This window comes from Salvia hispanica, chromosome 3 (assembly GCF_029641045.1).
Source record: "Salvia hispanica isolate PSC_SH4W2 chromosome 3, Shi_PSC_v1, whole genome shotgun sequence".
In the NCBI taxonomy this organism is placed as follows: Eukaryota; Viridiplantae; Streptophyta; class Magnoliopsida; order Lamiales; family Lamiaceae; genus Salvia; species Salvia hispanica.
In genome coordinates, this window is record NC_142694.1 from 472,164 (window position 1) to 492,006 (window position 19,843).

Consider the following 19,843-nt stretch of genomic DNA (forward strand, 5'->3'; position numbering starts at 1 on the left):
TCGTTACTCGTGATAATTGACCACTACAGAAGGCTTTGGAAACCTTATTCCATGGGTAACAATTGGGTATTATCGAAATTGGATTATCTCTCTGTCGTTTTTCTGAAAAACGGCCAAAGGCACCTACCTTTAGATTTATTTAGAATATTAAAAAGTCCATAACTTTCTCGTTTCTCGTGATAATTGACCACTACAGGAGGCTTTGGAAACCTTATTCCATGGGTAACAATTGGGTATTCTCGAAAAAGGATTATCTCTCTGTCGTTTTTCTGAAAAACGGCCAAAGGCACCTGCCTTTGGATTTATTTAGAATATTAAAAAGGCCATAACTTTCTCGTACTCGTGATAATTGACCACTACAGGAGACTTTGAAAACCTTATTCCAAGGGTAACAGTTGGGCGTTCTCGAAATTGGATAATCTCTCCGTCGATTTTGTAAGAAACGGCCAAATGCTACTACCTTTAGATATATTTAGAATATTAAAAACGCCATAGCTTTCTCGTTAATCGTGATAATTGACCACTACAGGAGGCTTAGGAAACCTTATTCCTTGGGTAACAGTTGGGCATTCTCGAAATTTGATTATCTCTCTGTCGTTTTTCTGAGAAACGGCCAAAGGCTACTGCCTTTGGATTTATTTAGAATATTAAAAAGGCCATAACTTTCTCGTTACTCGTGATAATTGACCACTACAGGAGGCTTTTGAAACCTTATTCCATGGGTAACAGTTGGGTATTCTCAAAATTGGATTATCTCTCTATTGTTTTTCTGAAAAACGGCCAAAGGCTACTCCCTTTGGATTTATTTAAAATATTAAAAAGGCCATAACTTTCTCGTTACTCGTGATAATTGACCACTACAGGAGGCTTTGGAAACCTTATTCTATGGGTAACAGTTGGGTATTCTCGAAATTGGATTATCTTTCTGTCGTTTTTCTGAAAAACGGCCAAAGGCACCTGCCTTTGGATTTATTTACAATATTAAAAAGGCCATAACTTTCTCGTACTCGTGAAAATTGACCACTACAGGAGACATTGAAAACCTTATTTCATGGGTAACAGTTGGGCATTCTCGAAATTGGATTATCTCTCTGTCGATTTTGTGAGAAACGGCCAAAGGCTACTACCTTTAGATTTATTTAGAATATTAGAAAGGTCATAGCTTTCTCGTTACTCGTGATAATTGACCACTACAGGAGGCTTTGGAAACCTTATTCCATGGGTAACAGTTGGGTATTCTCAAAATTGGATTATCTATCTGCTGTTTTTCTGAGAAACGGCCAAAGGCTACTACCTTTGGATTTATTTAGAATATTAAAAAGGCCATAACTTTCTCGTTACTCGGGATAATTGACCACTACAGAAGGCTTTGGAAACCTTATTCCATGGGTAACAGTTGGGTATTTTCGAAATTGGATTATCTCTCTGTCGTTTTTCTGAAAAACGGCCAAAGGCACCTACCTTTGGATTTATTTACAATATTAAAAAGTCCATAACTTTCTCGTTTCTCGTGATAATTGACCACTACAGGAGACTTTGGAAACCTGATTCCATTGGTAACAGTTGGGCATTCTCGAAATTGGATTATCTCTCTGTCGATTTTGTGAGAAACGGCCAAAGGCTACTACCTTTAGATTTATTTAGAATATTAAAAAGGTCATAGCTTTCTCGTTACTCGTGATAATTGACCACTACAGGAGGCTTTTGAAACCTTATTACATGGGTAACAGTTGGGTATTCTCAATATTGGATTATCTATCTGCTGTTTTTCTGAAAAACGGCCAAAGGCTACTACCTTTGGATTTATTTAGAATATTAAAAAGGCCATAACTTTCTCGTTACTCGTGATAATTGACCACTACAGAAGGCTTTGGAAACCTTATTCCATGGGTAACAATTGGGTATTCTCGAAATTGGATTATCTCTCTGTCGTTTTTCTGAAAAACGGCCAAAGGCACCTACCTTTGGATTTATTTAGAATATTAAAAAGTCCATAACTTTCTCGTTTTTCGTGATAATTGACCACTACAGGAGACTTTGGAAACCTTATTCCATTGGTAACAGTTGGGCATTCTCGAAATTGGATTATCTCTCTGTCGATTTTGTGAGAAACGGCCAAAGGCTACTACCTTTAGATTTATTTAGAATATTAAAAAGGTCATAGCTTTCTCCTTACTCGTGATAATTGACCATTACAGGGGGCTTAGGAAACCTTATTCTTTTGGTAACAGTTGGGCATTCTCGAAATTTGATTATCTCTGTCGTTTTTCTGAGAAACGGCCAAAGGCTACTGCCTTTGGATTTATTTAGAATATTAAAAAGGCCATAACTTTCTCGTTACTCGTGATAATTGACCACTACAGGAGGCTTTGGAAACCTTATTCCATGGGTAACAGTTGGGTATTCTCGAAATTGGATTATCTCTCTGTCGTTTTTCTGAAAAACGGCCAAAGGCACCTACCTTTGGATTTATTTACAATATTAAAAAGTCCATAACTTTCTCGTTTCTCGTGATAATTGACCACTACAGGAGACTTTGAAAACCTTATTCCAAGGGTAACAGTTGGGCGTTCTCGAAATTGGATTATCTCTCCGTCGATTTTGTAAGAAACGGCCAAAGGCTACTACCTTTAGATTTATTTAGAATATTAAAAAGGCCTTAGCTTTCTCGTTACTCGTGATAATTGACCACTACAGGAGGCTTAGGAAACCTTATTCCTTGGGTAACAGTTGTGCATTCTCGAAATTTGATTATCTCTCTGTCGTTTTTCTGAGAAACGGCCAAAGGCTACTGCCTTTGGATTTATTTAGAATATTAAAAAGGCCATAACTTTCTCGTTACTCGTGATAATTGACCACTACAGGAGGCTTTTGAAACCTTATTCCATGGGTAACAGTTGGGTATTCTCAAAATTGGACTATCTCTCTATTGTTTTTCTGAAAAACGGCCAAAGGCTACTCCCTTTGGATTTATTTAAAATATTAAAAAGGCCATAACTTTCTCGTTACTCGTGATAATTGACCACTACAGGAGGATTTGGAAACCTTATTCCATGGGTAACAGTTGGGTATTCTCGAAATTGGATTATCTTTCTGTCGTTTTTCTGAAAAACGGCCAAAGGCACCTGCCTTTGGATTTATTTACAATATTAAAAAGGCCATAACTTTCTCGTACTCGTGAAAATTGACCACTACAGGAGACATTGAAAACCTTATTCCATGGGTAACAGTTGGGCATTCTCGAAATTGGATTATCTCTCTGTCGATTTTGTGAGAAACGGCCAAAGGCTACTACCTTTAGATTTATTTAGAATATTAAAAAGGTCATAGCTTTCTCGTTACTCTTGATAATTGACCACTACAGGAGGCTTTTGAAACCTTATTCCATAGGTAACAGTTGGGTATTCTCAAAATTGGATTATCTATCTGCTGTTTTTCTGAGAAACGGCCAAAGGCTACTACCTTTGGATTTATTTAGAATATTAAAAAGGCCATAACTTTCTCGTTACTCGTGATAATTGACCACTACAGAAGGCTTTGGAAACCTTATTCCATGGGTAACAGTTGGGTATTCTCGAAATTGGATTATCTCTCTGTCGTTTTTCTGAAAAACGGCCAAAGGCACCTACCTTTGGATTTATTTACAATATTAAAAAGTCCATAACTTTCTCGTTTCTCATGATAATTGACCACTACAGGAGACTTTGGAAACCTGATTCCATTGGTAACAGTTGGGCATTCTCGAAATTGGATTATCTCTCTGTCGATTTTGTGAGAAACGGCCAAAGGCTACTACCTTTAGATTTATTTAGAATATCAAAAAAGGTCATAGCTTTCTCGTTACTCGTGATAATTGACCACTACAGGGGGCTTAGGAAACCTTATTCTTTTGGTAACAGTTGGGCATTCTAGAAATTTGATTATCTCTCTGTCGTTTTTCTGAGAAACGGCCAAAGGCTACTGCCTTTGGATTTATTTAGAATATTAAAAAGGCCATAACTTTCTCGTTACTCGTTATAATTGACCACTAAAGGAGGCTTTGGAAACCTTATTCCATGGGTAACAGTTGGGCATTCTCGAAATTGGATTATCTCTCTGTCGATTTTGTGAGAAACGGCAAAAGGCTACTACCTTTAGATTTATTTAGAATATTAAAAAGGCCATAGCTTTCTCGTTACTCGTGATAATTGACCACTACAAGAGGCTTAGGAAACCATATTCCTTGGGTAAACCTTTGGATTTATTTAGTATATCAAAAAGGCCATAACTTTCTCGTTACTCGTGATAATTGACCACTACAGGAGGCTTAGGAAACCTTATTCCTTGGTTAACAGTTGGGCATTCTCGAAATTTGATTATCTCTTTGCTGTTTTTCTGAAAAACGGCCAAAGGCTACTACCTTTGGATTTATTTAGTATATTAAAAAGGCCATAACTTTCTCGTTACTCGTGATAATTGACCACTACAGGAGGCTTTGGAAACCTTATTCCATGGGTAACAGTTGAGCATTCTCGAAATTGGATTATCTCTTTGTCGTTTTTCTGAGAAACGGCCAAAGGCTACTACCGTTGGATTTATTTAGTATATTAAAAAGGCCATAACTTTCTCGTTACTCGTGATAATTGACCACTACAGGAGGCTTTGGAATCCTTATTCCATGGGTAACAGTTGGGCATTCTCGAAATTGGATTATCTCTCTGTCGTTTTTCTGAAAAACGGTCAAAGGCAGCTGCCTTTGGATTTATTTAGAATATTAAAAAGACCATAACTTTCTCGTTACTCGTAATAATTGACCACTACAAGAGTCTTTGGAAACCTTATTCTATGGGTAATAGTTGGGCATTTTCGAATATTGATCATCTCTCTGTCAATTTTGTGAGAAACGACCAAAGGCTGCTGCCTTTGGATTTAATTATAAAAAATTTCCAAACTTTGATTTGCATTAATTTTATTGGAAGGATAAAAATGGCAAAAAAGAAAATATTTTTTGGGATAAAGCTAGAGATGTGTTTTATTATACTTTTAATAACTAATTACTTCTGGTCCGTGGATCTAACTAAAATTAAGGGGCCAGGTCCAAGAATTGAACAGTCTCAAGCTTGGGCCAGTCCAGTACAAACATATGAGTTGAAACTCATCAAAATAATTCCATAAAAACAAATAAGGAAAGGAGAAACAACAATATTCGGAACTCGCCACTTTTTGTAACATAGATCATGAATTATTAAACTATTTGAAGTGTGTGAGTATATATATATCACGTATCATGAATTATTAGGAGTACTATTTAATCTTTATCTTCTAAATAAACTAAGGTCTTGCAAGAATCTTATTTTCAAGATTTCATTTACGATTTATATAAGTACTCATTACTCCGTACTTGATAGTTTATTGGAAGTTCGTTAGCGTTTTTTAATTGGGCAGTTATACTTATCCAAATGAAGAATTCGAACATCATAATTTTATGATATAGACTACATTACAAAGTTTCCTTATACCATTCCCATGCATTACACGTTTGGATATAAAGCTGATTCGATATTCTGCAAAGCAAAAGTAAGTGACTAATCTTATTTTATTACACACAACAAGTAAAGAATATCATAAATATATGCTAGCAGGAAGAACTAGCTAGTATTCCTTATTATCATGTCCCAAAATTAAGTGACACTTTTTTTCATCATTACTAAATTTACTCTTATTCTCTCTCAACTTTACATTCTCATCGTTACTAAATTAGTACCACTACTATTGTCTTTCATACTCCATTTTAATACCTTTCCATTTAACTTAAAAATATCACTTCCTAAATTCTTGTTGCAAATATTGTTAAAAAGAATCAGTTAAGCTGGGACCAGTAAAAAAGTTGCAAATATTAATTTGAAGAAAGGTATTGTGTACTCACCAATAAAGAGGGAATCAAAGTTTCCTTTAACTGGCAAGTTTGCTTGAATAGTTTACTACTCCTATATATATAAAGTGTAGATTAGTGTAATAAATTGAAACACTCTATACTTTGTAGCAGTGATGGCAGAAGAAAAAAAAATTGAAAACATAGAAATATGTGCGAAGAGATGCTCAAAAACAGATGGTGAGGATTCCTGCTGCATAGCAAAAATATACAATCTGGAAGAGGCGAACTTCGCGGAGACTCCGCTCCACAAAGCGGCGGCAGCGGGGAACACGGAGGTGGCGTTGGAGATCCTGAGCCTGATGCCCTCCCTGGGCAGCACGCTGAACAGCAGGGGCTGTAGCCCCCTCCACCTGGCCATAGAGGGGGCTCACCGCGACACGGCGATACTGATGGCGAGGTTCGACAAGATGCTGGTGCGGGTGAAGGGCAAGAAGGGGATGACCCCGCTGATGCTGTGCGCAGCCAGATCCGGCATGGAGGAGGAGCACAATGGGGATGATGACAGGAGGCTTCTAGCGCAGCTGCTGCTGGCGTGCCCGGAGTCGGTGAGCGACAGGAATAACAAGAACCAGACCGTGGTTCACGTGGCGCTGGAGAACAGGGGGTGCCAGACGGTGTGCATGCTGGTGGATTGGCTCATGAGGAGGAACCAGATCACCTCGGTTCTGTCGGTCAAGGATATCCACGGCAACACTGCTCTTCATACTGCGGTTCAGTATGGATGTCAAGGGGTGAGTTATATTCAATTAGATTTTGAATGATGATAGATGACTATATAATGAAATGATTTTATAGAAAAAAGAAGATAAAATGAGAGTTTTGATTATGAATGTTATGTACTCCCTCTGTCCAATTAGAAATGAAACGTTTTCCTTTTGGCCTGTCCCATTAAAAATGAAACGTTTCTAAAAAAATGGAAACAATACTCTCTCTACTTTTTTTTCTCTCTTACTTTACCCTCTCTTCAATAATTCACAAAACAACACTACATAAAATCTCGTGCCGAAAAGCAAAAGTTGCATATTTAATGGGACGGAGAGAGTATTTATGATGCAATGGTTTTCCTTGTAGGGGGCGAAAAAATTAGCGGGACTGGTCAAAGTAAACAGACTGAATGCCGAATGCAAGACCGCTCTAGACCTTGCCCAAAACAGACTGGATTCCGAAGGCAACACTGCTCTAGACCTTGCCAAATACCAAGATATTAAACGCAACTTAATTCGTAAAGGAGCCAAGTCCCAGGAAGCTATTTACAAACATACAAAAGCCGATTACGTGCTCGAGAAAGCAACCTTCCCGGAAGCCATCTCCCGCGCCTACTACTATCTAACCGTGCAACTCACCCTCGAGATGCGCAACACTGTCTTGGTGGTGGCCACGCTCATCGTGGCCGCCACCTACCAAGGGGTGTTCAGCCCCCCTGGAGGCCTCTATCCGGCCCCCGAGCCACAAATCCCCAACAAAACCCTAGTCAGCAGCCATCGCCCCTTTATGGGGCGGAGGCTACTGGCGACCTCCGAGGACAAACACTTGGCCGGCCAGATGGTGATGGAGAAGGCTAAATACCGGTACTTCATGCCGTCCAACACGTTCGCGTTCGCACTGTCGGTCGTGATAGTGATATTTGTGGTCCCAGGCACGCCGATTTTCTTGATCCTCCACGTCTGCCTGGTCTTCATGTCCATGAGCTATCTTCTTGCTCTCGACGCTATATCTTATTACACGGGCATCTCCAACATGATCTTCTACATGTCCGTCTACGCCATTGGCGGAGCCTTTCTTGTGAAGCTCTTGTATTATCCGGTCAAAGCGCTCCTCGTCGACGAGGATTGGTGGCTGCGGGGAATCAGCGTCAAATTTGATAACTTTATAGGAACCAATGGGAATTTCTACACCATAAGCCTGAAAATGAAGAAGCAGTTCATGCTTCTACGTCTTAACTGAAGGACGGATTTTCGTTGTTTTCTTGTGTGTCTTAGAAGAAATTGATTGCATGCAAGTCGGGGTTTGAATTTATTGTAGATTGAGATCATAACTATTGCATGTTAAGGTCATGTAATAACTTGTGTGTTATTTTGTTTTTTGTTTTTGTTTTTGAGAGGGATGGAAGTGGTGTGGGTTGATGAAATAAGATGTGTGATAATGTAATTATTGATTTGGATGATTAAATAAAACTCTTTTTATTGGATCTAGCCTAGAGACGATATGCAAGTGATAAGTTGGAATGTTGGATGTTCATCCTCTAACCAATAGGTTTGCTATTTCATTCGAGTAGGAATTAACTCTGATGTAGCTATATACATACGTTGATTAACAAGATTTATTTACTAAACTAGCGTCTTGCAAAAAATATACCGTATATACCATTAGTGAGCACATCCAATTAAGTTATTAATTAGCTTTTTATCTTGAGCAGTTAGCCAAATGAAGTAATTCAAACATTATCTTACAATTAATAAACGTATATTGTTTCCTTACCTTTTATGGATACTACTTTGTACCACATGCATTACACGTTTGGAGTATTTTATTTAACACTGAAGAAAGGTATTGAATTAATTACAAATTAATATTAACAAACTTGAAGAAAGGTATAAAGCATAGTTTAGGGAAACAGAATGCCTTGCTTCATTAGTTTCCCATAATCACAATTCACGTGTAGCTACATATCTATATAAACCCTAGATTATTATAACAAATTACAACATCCTTCAAAGTGTAACACTTTGTAGCAGCAATGGATGATTTTTCCAGCATTAAAGTATGTGAGGGTATATGCAAAAGAACAAATAGTGGGGATGGCTGCTGCATAGCAAAAATATACTCTTTGTTAAAAGATCACGCAAAAGAGCTCAAGGATATGGAAGAGGCGAAGTTCGCGGAGACTCCGCTCCATAAAGCAGCTGCAGCCGGGAACACGGCGGTGGCGTTGGAGCTCCTGAGCCTGATGCCGTCACTAGGAGGAATCGTATCTCGTCGGTCCTGTCTGTCAAGGATCTCCACGGCAACACACCCCTTCATGCCGCGGCTCAATTTGGATGTTTAAGGGTCAGTGAGTCCTACTTTTATATTATACTAGATATTTTTTAATGAAGCGTGAGTGGAATGAATTAATTAATATAGTAAAAGTGAAATAAGACGACGAATGTTTAATTTGTTGTAGGGGGCAGAAAAAATAGTGAAATTGGTGAAATTAAACAGATTGAATTCCGAGAGGATGAGCGCTCTAGACCTTGCCATAAAATACAATCAAAGTGAAGTGAGGAAACTCTTGGAAGAAAAAGGCGCCAAGAAAAGTAATGAGATTCGCGAAGATACAACAACAACCGATTACGTCCTCACCGACTCAACCTTCTCCGAAGCCTTCGCCCGAGCCTACTACTACCTAACCAAAGAGCTCACCTTTGAATCGCGCAACACCATCTTGGTGGTCGCCACGCTCATTGTATCCGCCACCTACCAATCGGTGCTCCAGCCCCGGGAGGACTCTCTCCGCCCCCAAACGACACACAAACCACCCCGGGAAGCCTAGTCAGCCGCCCCCGCCCCACAATGGGACTGGGACGGAGGCTGCTTTCAACGGAGGACGACACGTGGAAAAACTTGGCCGGGAAGATGGTGATGGAGAAGGAGAAGTATCGTTACTTCATGCCGTGCAACACATTATCGTTCGCCCTGTCGGTCATGATAATGATACTTGTGGTCCCGAGCTCGCAGGTACTGTTCTTGATCCTCCACCTCTGCATGGTGTTTATGTGCTTCAGCTATCTATTGGCTCTAGACGTGATATCTCATTACACGGTCATCTCCGACATGATCTACTACATGTCGCTCTACGTTATTGCGGGGGCGTATAATGTGAAGCTGTTGTATTATCCGGTGAAAGCGCTCCTCAACGAGGATTGGTGGCTGCAGGGATTCAGTTTCAAAGTTTCCAACTGTTCTAGCGTAGTTAAATGGTTTTACACCGACACTGCTATGAGGATGAAGAAGCAGCACACGGTGCTGCTTCTTAAATAGTCATCTTCATAAACTAAGGTCATGTATCTAGGGATGAAATTTCAAAAAATTTCATCCCTAGATGAGTTATCACCCCTACCAAACACGTAATAATACTACTGTACTTATAACTAAATAAACGCAAACACAGGGCATCAATTATATACTATGGAGTATTGTTTTTTCTCCTTCACATTATTGACGAAAACAAACATTCCTAATTCCATATATTCGCCGAATACTATATATGAAACTCAAATCCTCTCCCGAAATCATAAATATCACAACCACACACATACACATAACATAGGTTAATTAATTAATTAATTATAACAATAATATACGTAGTAATTAATTAATTATTCACACTGAGTCAAAGAGATGATGGAAAAGAAGCCAGCAAAGTTGACGATTCATCCTCCCCACCAATATTATTCCCTTGTGCTTGGTCCCATAAAAAGTAGCCAGAAAATGAATTCTGTGCTTCAATCCATTCATTCATCTCATTTCTCTGTTGCAAACACTCAGCCTCTGAGATTGCACTATTCGGCACATCCATAGGCAGCATAAGATTCTCTAGATTCTCCATTAATGGTGTGAATTGGACCATTTCTTGTTGGTCATGATGGTGCCATGTTTCTTGGTTCAGTAATGCATTTTCATGGAGAATGTGATCTATTCTGGTGTTGCTAGTGAGGCCAAGGGCTTCTGCGGTCGTGGTGGGCCCGATGTCGAACATGAAGGTTGTGGTTTTGAGAGGGAGTAATGTGTCCGGAGGAGGCGACGACTTGGTGGATAGATTTAGGTAAGGGAAGTGGATTTGAGGAGAGGTGAAGCGAGCATCTTGATTAGGGTTTGTTTTGGTGTTGTTTGATGATGGCTTTCTTATCTTCTTCTTGATCCACGAATTCCAGTAGTTTTTTATCTCGTTATCAGTTCTTCCCGGTAAATGGCTCGCTATGTGTGCCCATCTAGCAATAGTAGATCATGTTAAAGATCAACGATCGGAATTAAATTTTAGTACAAATTAAAATGATAAAAAAAAAAAAAAAAAAAACTTAAGTAAAAACAAGCAAAGTTGTCGCTTTACTATAAAATTTGCTAGAATTAATAAAGGAAAAGGTTTGAGAGGGATGGAACGTGGGATTTCTTCGTTGAGAAGTGACTTAAAAAACAAGTGCTAGAATAATTCATACTTGACTACTGTATGCTTGTTTTTTACTATAAAAACATTCTATATTTAGACAAAATTTGTGACATTACCATCTTAACGACTTCCAAACTGCCAACTGAAAGCTACGTATTTGAATATGAAAAAAGTACTATACACACACATGCAAAAATACACACATTAACATACTCAAGAATTTAATATCTACATACACACACATTATCCATATAATCAAGAATTGAAATTATAATGATCAATAATCTTCAAAAATATAGTACTACCACATAATCAAATAATTCTACCAGTAAATTTTTGTGTACACAATGTAAGGTTTGATTACCTGTTTCCTACTGCCCCATGAAGATTGATGATCATCTTCTCCTCTTCCGGTGTGAACCTCCCCCTTCGAATATCCGGCCTCAGATAATTTATCCATCTCAGACGACAGCTCTTGCCGCATCTTTGAAGCCCTACCACAAAAAAAAAATAATCAAGATTACATGTACTAAATACTAATAATAGACACAATTAATGATTGTGAAATAACCTGCTTTCTGAGGCACTTCGCTCCAACAGCCATAGCCATGAGTGGTGATGTACTGGACGAGCTTCTCGTCTTCCTCGGGAGACCACAGCCCCCGCTTGACCTTCTGCTGGTTGCAGCAAGAATGGTGTCCCATGATCACTGATTTTATTAATTTTTAGGCTAAATTAAGGAGAAATTTGGGAGCGATTCTGCTCTAATTTATGTTGAGAGAGAAAAGAATTGGACCCATGAAACAGGACTAATATTTGGGCTTTCCATCTAACACTAAAATGACATTTTATCAAACTCAATATAGTTCTACGTACACATGTAAGTATTATGTACAGTAACAAACTTGCCTGTGGCTGTGGGTACATATATATATCATACTCCATTTCCGCCGATGTTTGCGTACGTACGAATCGCCACTTTCCGACGTGCAAATCAAGTCATGTAATAACCAACTTAGGCATTAAAAAAATCACAATTGTCATTTTTTTATTATGGGGAAAGAATGCCGACAATTTCAAGTGTGCAAGACTGCAAAGTGGTACCAATAACTACTTTAAAATGCACATTTTTACTATTTTCATATCGTTACCAGGGTCTATAAGGTCGAATGTCCGCCCGTGTTACAATTGTTTCAAGCTGCGGGGATACAGAAAAATGCCTAGCGGGCTTGGGTCTACCAACGCCAAAATCCTAGTTCCGTCACAATTTTGCATTTTTCGGGAAATGTCCTGAATAAACGGGACACGCAAATCAAACTTTTTTCAAAAGTGAAGATTTTTTAAGAAAAAACTCAGGGTAAGGGGTAAGGTGAAATTAGGCAAAAAGAAAATTAAATTTGTTTAGAAGTAAAAGCTTGGTATGCATTGTCCCACATGCACTCCATTGTTAAGTCAAACTATGAAATGATGGAAATTACTATATTTGAAGTTATTGTATCAATGATAACCTTGTGTATAATGCTAAGGCCAAAACTGATTCACCGCTCAGATTTTTTCAATTATGCAACTCCTATTTTCTCTTGTAATACTTTCAATATAGGTCTATGTATTATGGATTCATTCTATATGTTTAGTACATATACCATATTTTGATTTACAAGGAGAGAGAATACGGTTATAAATAGAGGATACAATTGAGCAATAAAATAATGTAAGTGATGATAGAGAAAATGGAGAAAGAAGAATGATAATGACCATTAGAGAGGGATTTCAACTGATGCAAATCTTCCACCATACAGATTTGAAAAATAAGTGAATTTTGCTTGGATGGATGAGAAGCTGGATTTGGAAGTAAAATGCAAATCATTCTAAAAAGGACAGATTTAGGGGTGGGAATGATATAAAACATAGAAATGATTAATCTTAGCTTTAAGGGGGAGCAATAGAGTAGCCTATCATGGCCTACACCTTAGGGAGAGATTAGGAAGGTAATTAGTGAGAAATGACATGTGAAATAGCCTCCTAAGCATGGTTGGTTGAGTTAGGAGTAATTCATAGATAACAATAACATATCCACCTTAATCAATTAAGCTCTTTAATAAGGTTAATTATGCTTAATTTCTGTGTGTTTAACACTAACTATTTGTATTGGCGAATTGCAGCCAGTGATGGCCCATTAAATGGGCCCTATTATCCATCATTAGTAGCTTAATTATACCTTTCTCGTAATCACATCCAACTTGCTCGTTTTAATTATTTTCAAGCTTTTTTTCTTTTCATATTCAATTGAAGTTGAAGCTTAGATTTGCAATTTTTTTCAAACATATTACTCCCTCCGTCCCAACTAAGATGACATGCTTAATTTTTTTTTTAGTTTGTCCAAACAATGTGACATATTTTCACTTCTGGTAATTTTCTCTCTTCATTAAATATTCGATTATCTTCCTCTCGAGTAAATATTTAATACCTTCACTTGCTCTTCCCTCTTCAATTAGCCACATTAATCAATAATTTGTGCCGTCTAAGAATGTGTCATTTTAGCCGGGACGGAGGAAGTACTTTATTATAAGTGTATTGTTTCTAATAAGGAAATTTCTCCAGTTATATAGTGCAATATTAATCGTTATAGTTAATTACTTAACCATAAGTATGTTTTTAGAAATTTTCCCAACGTTTGTATCAAAATGTTACTGTTTCAACACTAATAGTTTTTCAAGTAAAGATGTGAAACGTTAAACGTTTTTGCATATTATATCCCCTTTAAGATTCCTCTCACTCATTTTATAATAATTTCTAGTTATTATCGCGTATACTTTGGGGGTGTTCAGTTGACAAGACTAAATTTCATGATTAAATATGTATCATGTTTGGTTCATAAGATTTAATCCTAGATGGATAGTCTCATGATTATTAGTCATAGCTTCCCCCCCCCCAAAACTAAAATAATCCCACAACTTAATCCTAGATGGATAGTCTCATGATAATTAGTTATAGCAACCGAACACCACCTTTATGAATTAATTGGTGAACATTTTTCTAAAAGTTTTTTAAATTGTATTCTTGAAAAGCGTAAAACAATATTTATTGTAAATAAAACTATGGAATTTTGTGTTTACCTATTTTTATAATGCATTCCATTTTTTCAACAAAAAAATTAGAAATAACTAATGTATAAATTAAATATTCATTAATTATTAATAGTAAGAGACAAAACATAGAATATTTAGTCTCGAAAACTATATACAGAGCGGCCTTGTAGACCCTAGTATTGTGATTATTTATTGAGGCCCAATATCTATTTTGGGCTCTTCAAAACAATCTATTTTGGGGTTGCCCCATCTCTATATTTTAATGTAAAGGTCGGCCGCTAATCACTCATCCATCCTCTTTTTAAACTTGTAAAAGCCTCTTTCATTTTCATAATCACATTTCTTAATTAAATCAACTTTATAAAATTTAAACCAATTCACCTTAATAAACTAATTCTTCTCCTAAAACGGATATTCTTCGGGAATTTCGCTTTAGATCTTTGAGAATCAGTTTTCTTGGATTCTAGTGTAGCTATGTATAAATGATTTAAAATCAGACACAGTTTAACTCGAATTAGAGACAAATAATTTTGACAAAAGATATTTTATGGCTCGAGTGTTATAAAATGAGTGGAATGGTTAGTGAAATGTGAAATGAAACATATGTTAATAGTCGATCGACTAAAATAACAAAATGAGAGGAAACAAAAAATTATAAGAGTCACAGTAATCAATTATATTGAGACATGCTTTGCATTTCTAATTGCAATAATTCAAGAATTTAAGTGGGGAGAGGAAGGTGGAAGAGCAATATGGTGTTGGATCCAAGACTTCTAGGCTCGGTCAAAATATCTGTCAAATTGGCTTTGAATTTTTTGTTTATGTATTTATTTTTCTCCTATTTTTATTACTATCATTTAATAATTTTAGAATCTGCTAACCAACTTTTTGGCCTTTTTGGCGAGGGAGGAAAAAAACAATATTTCAACGTGGGCACACTAACACTAGTAGACAACGAAACGCGTTCAACGCCTCAACTTTTGTCATAATTTTTTGGCATTTTTATTTTTCAATGCTCACACCCTTTTGGCAAAAGTGTGTCTCACAAATTACAAGATGGCCCTCCATGTGCAAAGACCAACTTCTTTGCCATGACTCATTAATTTTGGTATGTTGAATTTGTCCTTACTCATTGTCATCTTCTAATTCTATGGTGCATGCACCCACTAACTAGAACCTTGTTATACACAATAATTGTTCTTATTTTGCATATTGATTTAGTCGAAAATTTAAATTGGTTTGTTAAAATTTTAATATCTTGTTTCACATCGGCTTGGTGATGATCGGCTTGGTGATGATCCTATCTCTTCTATATAAGTATGGATAACTCTCCCCCTTTTGATCCCTTTTAAGGGGTGAATGGCCCATTTCTAATAGATCTTAAACTAGTTCCTACCGCCAGGATGTTTTTTATCTAAATCGATATATAAGATCAAGAGTGGACATATAAAATTATTTTAATAAAGGATGTATATTGTTCAGGATTATGTGATTATAATTTTTCTATATTATCATTGTGACCATATTGAACTTTTGCACAACAATTCACACAAAGCATTAATTTTTTTGTTTATTCAAAAATCAATCTTGACCATCCATCAATCAAGATTTACAAACTAGATTGATTTCTTCAAAAATATAATACTACTTACTAATTCAAGAGGATATAGCAAGGGCAATATAGTAATTGAGTGAGAAACGGTCAGCCCCCGACAAACAATAACCATCACCCATCCCTTGATCACTTATATTAACTACCAAAACCGTCGCTACAATCGTCATAACTCATAACTACCACCGCCAAAATCCAAGGAAAAAGAAAAGAAAAAAGAAAATGCCGGTGACTGAAATCCAAAACTCGTTCCTGAACCGCATCAGCATCCGTCGCAATCAGATCGCGGCCGCGGAAAGCAACAACAATGAGCTAGACCAAGAGGACTTGGAACTCTTCAGCCGCAACGTCGCCGACCGCTTCACCGCCCTCCTCCCGGCCCATGAGTCCCCCTCCGCCGCCCCTCAAATCCTCACCCTCTCCTGGTTCCGAGAGCTCCTCGACGCCTTCCTCTCCTCCGAAGCCGAATTCAAAGTCCTCCTCCTCTCCGTCCGCGACCCCTCCCGCCCTCCCCTCGACCGCCTCGTCCCCGACCTCCTCGACCGCTCCGTCAAGGCCCTCGACGTCTTCAACGCCGTCACCAACGCCCTCGACCTCATGCACCACTGGCAGAAGCTCGCCCAGATCGCCGTCTCCGCCCTCCACCAATCCCCTGTTGGCGAAGGCCAGGTAAAATATTACTCCCTCCATCCACGAAAATTCGTCTCGGTTTGACCAGGCACGGGTTTTAAGAAATGTAATGGAAAGTGAGTTGAAAAAGTTAGTGGATTGTGGGTCCTACTTTTATATACTCCCTCCGTCCCACAAAGATTGTCCCATTTTTCCATTTCCGTCCGTCCCACAAAGTTTGTCCCATTTCACTTTTTACCATTTTTTATAGTGGACCACATATTCTAATTTTCTAATTTTAAAAGAATATTTCTAATAGTGAATTAAATAAGGAGAAAATCAGAATTAAAATGTTAATTTTTGTCAAAATCGGGTTTAAACCCGTTGACCGTTAGTTTCTAACGGAAATGATGACGGGGGATCAAAATGATCAAATTTCCATGTGCAGGACCAAAAAATCCAAAAGATAATGTTAGGACCAAAAACGTAAAATAACCATATGTTAAGTTTGGCCTTTATTCTTTCTATTTTATTCTGTCATTTTTTTTTTTTTTTTAAAATCTCATTCTCCACTAACATTACTTCAATTACTTTTTTCTTTTATTAATTTGTATTATTCTGATATTTCCTACTAACTTTCAAACAGGTTCGTCGTGCGCGTCGTGCCCTGTCCACCCTTATCGCCTCCATGTCGTTCGACGACAAGGACGGAGGGAGTGGCGGCGGTGGGGGCCACGGGAAGTGGGCGGAGCGGACGCGGTCGTTCGGGAGGCGGCTAGGGGGTGCTCTGGCGAGCCGGGACCGGGGCGCGGTGGGGAGCCTGCGGTCGCTGTCGTGGACGGTGGCGAAGTCGTGGTCAGCGGCGAAGCAGGTGCAGGGGATGCTGATGAGCCTGGCGGCGCCGAAGGGGGGCGAGGCAGGGGGGATGGCGACGCCGGTGTACATAATGAACACGATGCTGGTGTTCGCGGCGTGGGCGCTGGTGGCGGCGGTGCCGTGCCAGGAGAGGAACGGGCTGGCGACGAGTTTGCACATACCGCGGAGCCTGAGCTGGGCGCAGCCGATGATGGCGCTGCAGGAGAGGATCGGGGAGGAGGTGAAGCGGAAGGAGAAGAAGGGGAGCCCGGGGCTGATGGAGGAGCTGCAGAAGATGGAGGCGGCCGCGCATTCGCTCGTGGAGTTTGCGGACGGGTTCGTGTTCCCGTTGGAGGACGGGAGGGCGGAGGAGATGGCGAAGCAGGTGGAGGAGCTGGCGGAGATATGCCGGAAGATGGAGGAGGGGCTGGGGCCCCTCCAGCAGTTGGTCAGGGAGGTGTTTCATAGGATTGTCAAGAGTAGAGGGGAGATTCTTGATGTTTTGGATCATGTTAATAAATTGTCTGCAACCGTGCAATATTGAATTTAGTGTAGGCTTGTACATTTTTTGGTGAATGCATATATTTTTTACAGCATAAAACATGTTTGAAATTATATTGATTTGTCATCTCTTTCTTTAACCTATAGTTTGATGTTACTCTTAATTTAGAATGTACTGTGATTTTTGATTGAGCGTTAATATTTTAACTTTTAATTGAGCCTTGACATTTTAACTTTTTGGTGCTCAATGCTCTGTGCTCATTCCCTATTAAGGGGAAAATATTGAAACGAGATTAGATGCAAAAGAACTTGACTAAATTTGAACTCAAAATATTGTTGAGCCAATAATTTTTTTCCAACCTAAATTTATTCATAGGTCGGTTAAACACTCAGCCTATAGTTGACGACTCAATCATGACACAAGTTCATGCAGTTCATCTTAAAATCAATTAATAATAAATAAAATAACTACTTATACTTATATATAATGGTTTAAATTTTCTTTTTTATACTAATGCATATTATTTCATAAATGAGCATAAAATTATTGTTATTATTGTTTCATTTGTTTTTAACAAAGAAAGAAAGTGAGGAAGTTAAGGCACATGCAAAAGGTGGATAAGGTAGGCCTAATGGCTCCCAAGGAAGTTGGCCTGGGCCATATAACAGGCTACTAACAACTTCTCCACATTTGGGCCAATTCATTGAACTTACCATAGTCATTTATTGACCTTGGCCATGCAAAAGAACTTAGCACATTAGGATGAAGCCCAAATTTCTTATTGGGCCATAAATTTTGAACTGTATTGAGATATCTTATTTTAATTGTAAATTTTTTAATACTAGTACTCATAATTCTATGTTTCTAATTCAAATATAAGCATGATACATCACACACAATAATGTTTTGATATGATAGAATCTTATCATGGGGTACCTAATATGTTGTCATGCAATTTATTGTATACAATTCAGATGTCAACTTACAGTAAAGAATATTAGTTTCGTCTAATTCATCAATCTTGGACATTAGTAGTACATTTTTTTTGGTATTTTTAATAAAACAATTTATTTTTTTAAATAAGAATACGTACAATGTATCTGCAATTTCTAGAAATATAACTAAAAATGAAATCCATTTGGAGTTGGGTATAAAAACAAGATCATGTCATATCTTACCTTCAGACGTTCTAATTGGGTTAATTTTATGCCATTATTATATTAAGGGGAGAATTTATGGATATGAACTCAATGAAAGTACGAAAAGTCGAAAATAACATGTCAAGATAGATGCCGTCATTCTCAACGTTACGTTATTAATTGTTTGAAATATCACACCTTAAATATGTCGAGTCTACGTGTCTATAAGTCGGAGGTTCGATTAAATAAATTAATTTGATTTTCCTAATATTTTTATTAATTGCAAAGAGAATTATTTATTTATTTATTTATTTTGATGGTTAAATGAACATAAATTTAAAGATCACTCCACGGAGGAATAGAACCCGAGACCTTTGGCCTCAGAGGTTATTTATGTATTTATTTATTATGGGAGTGGGTGGTGAAGGTTGGTTGCCATTTAAATAAGTAGAAACAGCTATGGTTAGTTGATTTAGCTCCATAATATTTCTTTCTTATCCATGTTATTTATTTAAATTACGTTATTATTTAAATTCAACTCTATATATCTATATATGTGGCGGTAATATTATAAACTATAAACACATTGATTTCTCCTTCTATATATAATGTTAAATATCGAGCCTCAGAATTACTTTGTAATAGAAATATCTACTACTACAGACCACAGACTAACACAAATACATAAAAAGATAAACTCCATATGATATGAAATCATATGATTTCCAAATTCATAATTTAATTTGCAAAACCAGGTATATTTAGACCGATGAAGGTGTGTACGTTCTGACTTTGAGTCAGTGGGATTCTTCTCTGTCAACTAATCTATTATTAATTTCTCAAGTTGGTTTAATAAAACAAATATATCAAAACTATATCAACCATACTTTTTTCTACGTTTTAATATCATATTCGGACTGTTGATGACCTCACAAAAAATGATAGATATCTTAACAAAGACATCATAAAATAGAATA

The 19,843-nt window shown here is 37.7% G+C and overlaps 3 protein-coding genes and 1 pseudogene across 3 annotated transcripts; 3 read left to right on the plus strand and 1 right to left on the minus strand.

The window, feature by feature from the left end:
- The first annotated feature begins 5,994 nt into the window (after window positions 1–5,994).
- Window positions 5,995–8,106, plus strand: LOC125212630 (uncharacterized). Its single transcript, XM_048112844.2, has 2 exons — window positions 5,995–6,645; window positions 6,986–8,106. The coding sequence occupies exons 1-2, from the start codon at window positions 6,028–6,030 to the stop codon at window positions 7,856–7,858; spliced, it is 1,491 nt and encodes a 496-aa protein (XP_047968801.1). The 5' UTR covers window positions 5,995–6,027; the 3' UTR covers window positions 7,859–8,106.
- A 545-nt stretch (window positions 8,107–8,651) lies between these two features.
- Window positions 8,652–9,937, plus strand: LOC148929838 (uncharacterized; annotated as a pseudogene).
- Window positions 9,938–10,072: 135 nt separating this feature from the next.
- Window positions 10,073–11,873, minus strand: LOC125216496 (uncharacterized). The gene is made up of 3 exons (XM_048118230.2): window positions 11,632–11,873; window positions 11,425–11,554; window positions 10,073–10,884 (listed from the first exon to the last, which is right to left on the minus strand). The coding sequence occupies exons 1-3, from the start codon at window positions 11,762–11,764 to the stop codon at window positions 10,287–10,289; spliced, it is 861 nt and encodes a 286-aa protein (XP_047974187.1). The 5' UTR covers window positions 11,765–11,873; the 3' UTR covers window positions 10,073–10,286.
- A 4,041-nt stretch (window positions 11,874–15,914) lies between these two features.
- On the plus strand, window positions 15,915–17,918 carry LOC125216092 (protein ROH1A-like). The gene is made up of 2 exons (XM_048117712.2): window positions 15,915–16,430; window positions 17,017–17,918. The coding sequence occupies exons 1-2, from the start codon at window positions 15,984–15,986 to the stop codon at window positions 17,767–17,769; spliced, it is 1,200 nt and encodes a 399-aa protein (XP_047973669.1). The 5' UTR covers window positions 15,915–15,983; the 3' UTR covers window positions 17,770–17,918.
- The last annotated feature ends 1,925 nt before the right edge of the window (window positions 17,919–19,843 follow it).

Bases quoted from the DNA above. Each gene is read 5' to 3' on its own strand.
- LOC125216496 (XM_048118230.2), bottom strand. From the start codon at position 11,764: ATGGGACACCATTCTTGCTGCAACCAGCAGAAGGTCAAGCGGGGGCTG. The intron at 11,555-11,631 runs GTTATTTCACAA...TTTTTGTGGTAG, and splicing joins CGAAGTGCCTCAGAAAGCAG to GGCTTCAAAGATGCGGCAAG. The intron at 10,885-11,424 runs GTAATCAAACCT...TACTATTGCTAG, and splicing joins CATGGGGCAGTAGGAAACAG to ATGGGCACACATAGCGAGCC.
- LOC125212630 (XM_048112844.2), top strand. From the start codon at position 6,028: ATGGCAGAAGAAAAAAAAATTGAAAACATAGAAATATGTGCGAAGAGA. The intron at 6,646-6,985 runs GTGAGTTATATT...TTTTCCTTGTAG, and splicing joins TTCAGTATGGATGTCAAGGG to GGGGCGAAAAAATTAGCGGG.
- LOC125216092 (XM_048117712.2), top strand. From the start codon at position 15,984: ATGCCGGTGACTGAAATCCAAAACTCGTTCCTGAACCGCATCAGCATC. The intron at 16,431-17,016 runs GTAAAATATTAC...ACTTTCAAACAG, and splicing joins CCCCTGTTGGCGAAGGCCAG to GTTCGTCGTGCGCGTCGTGC.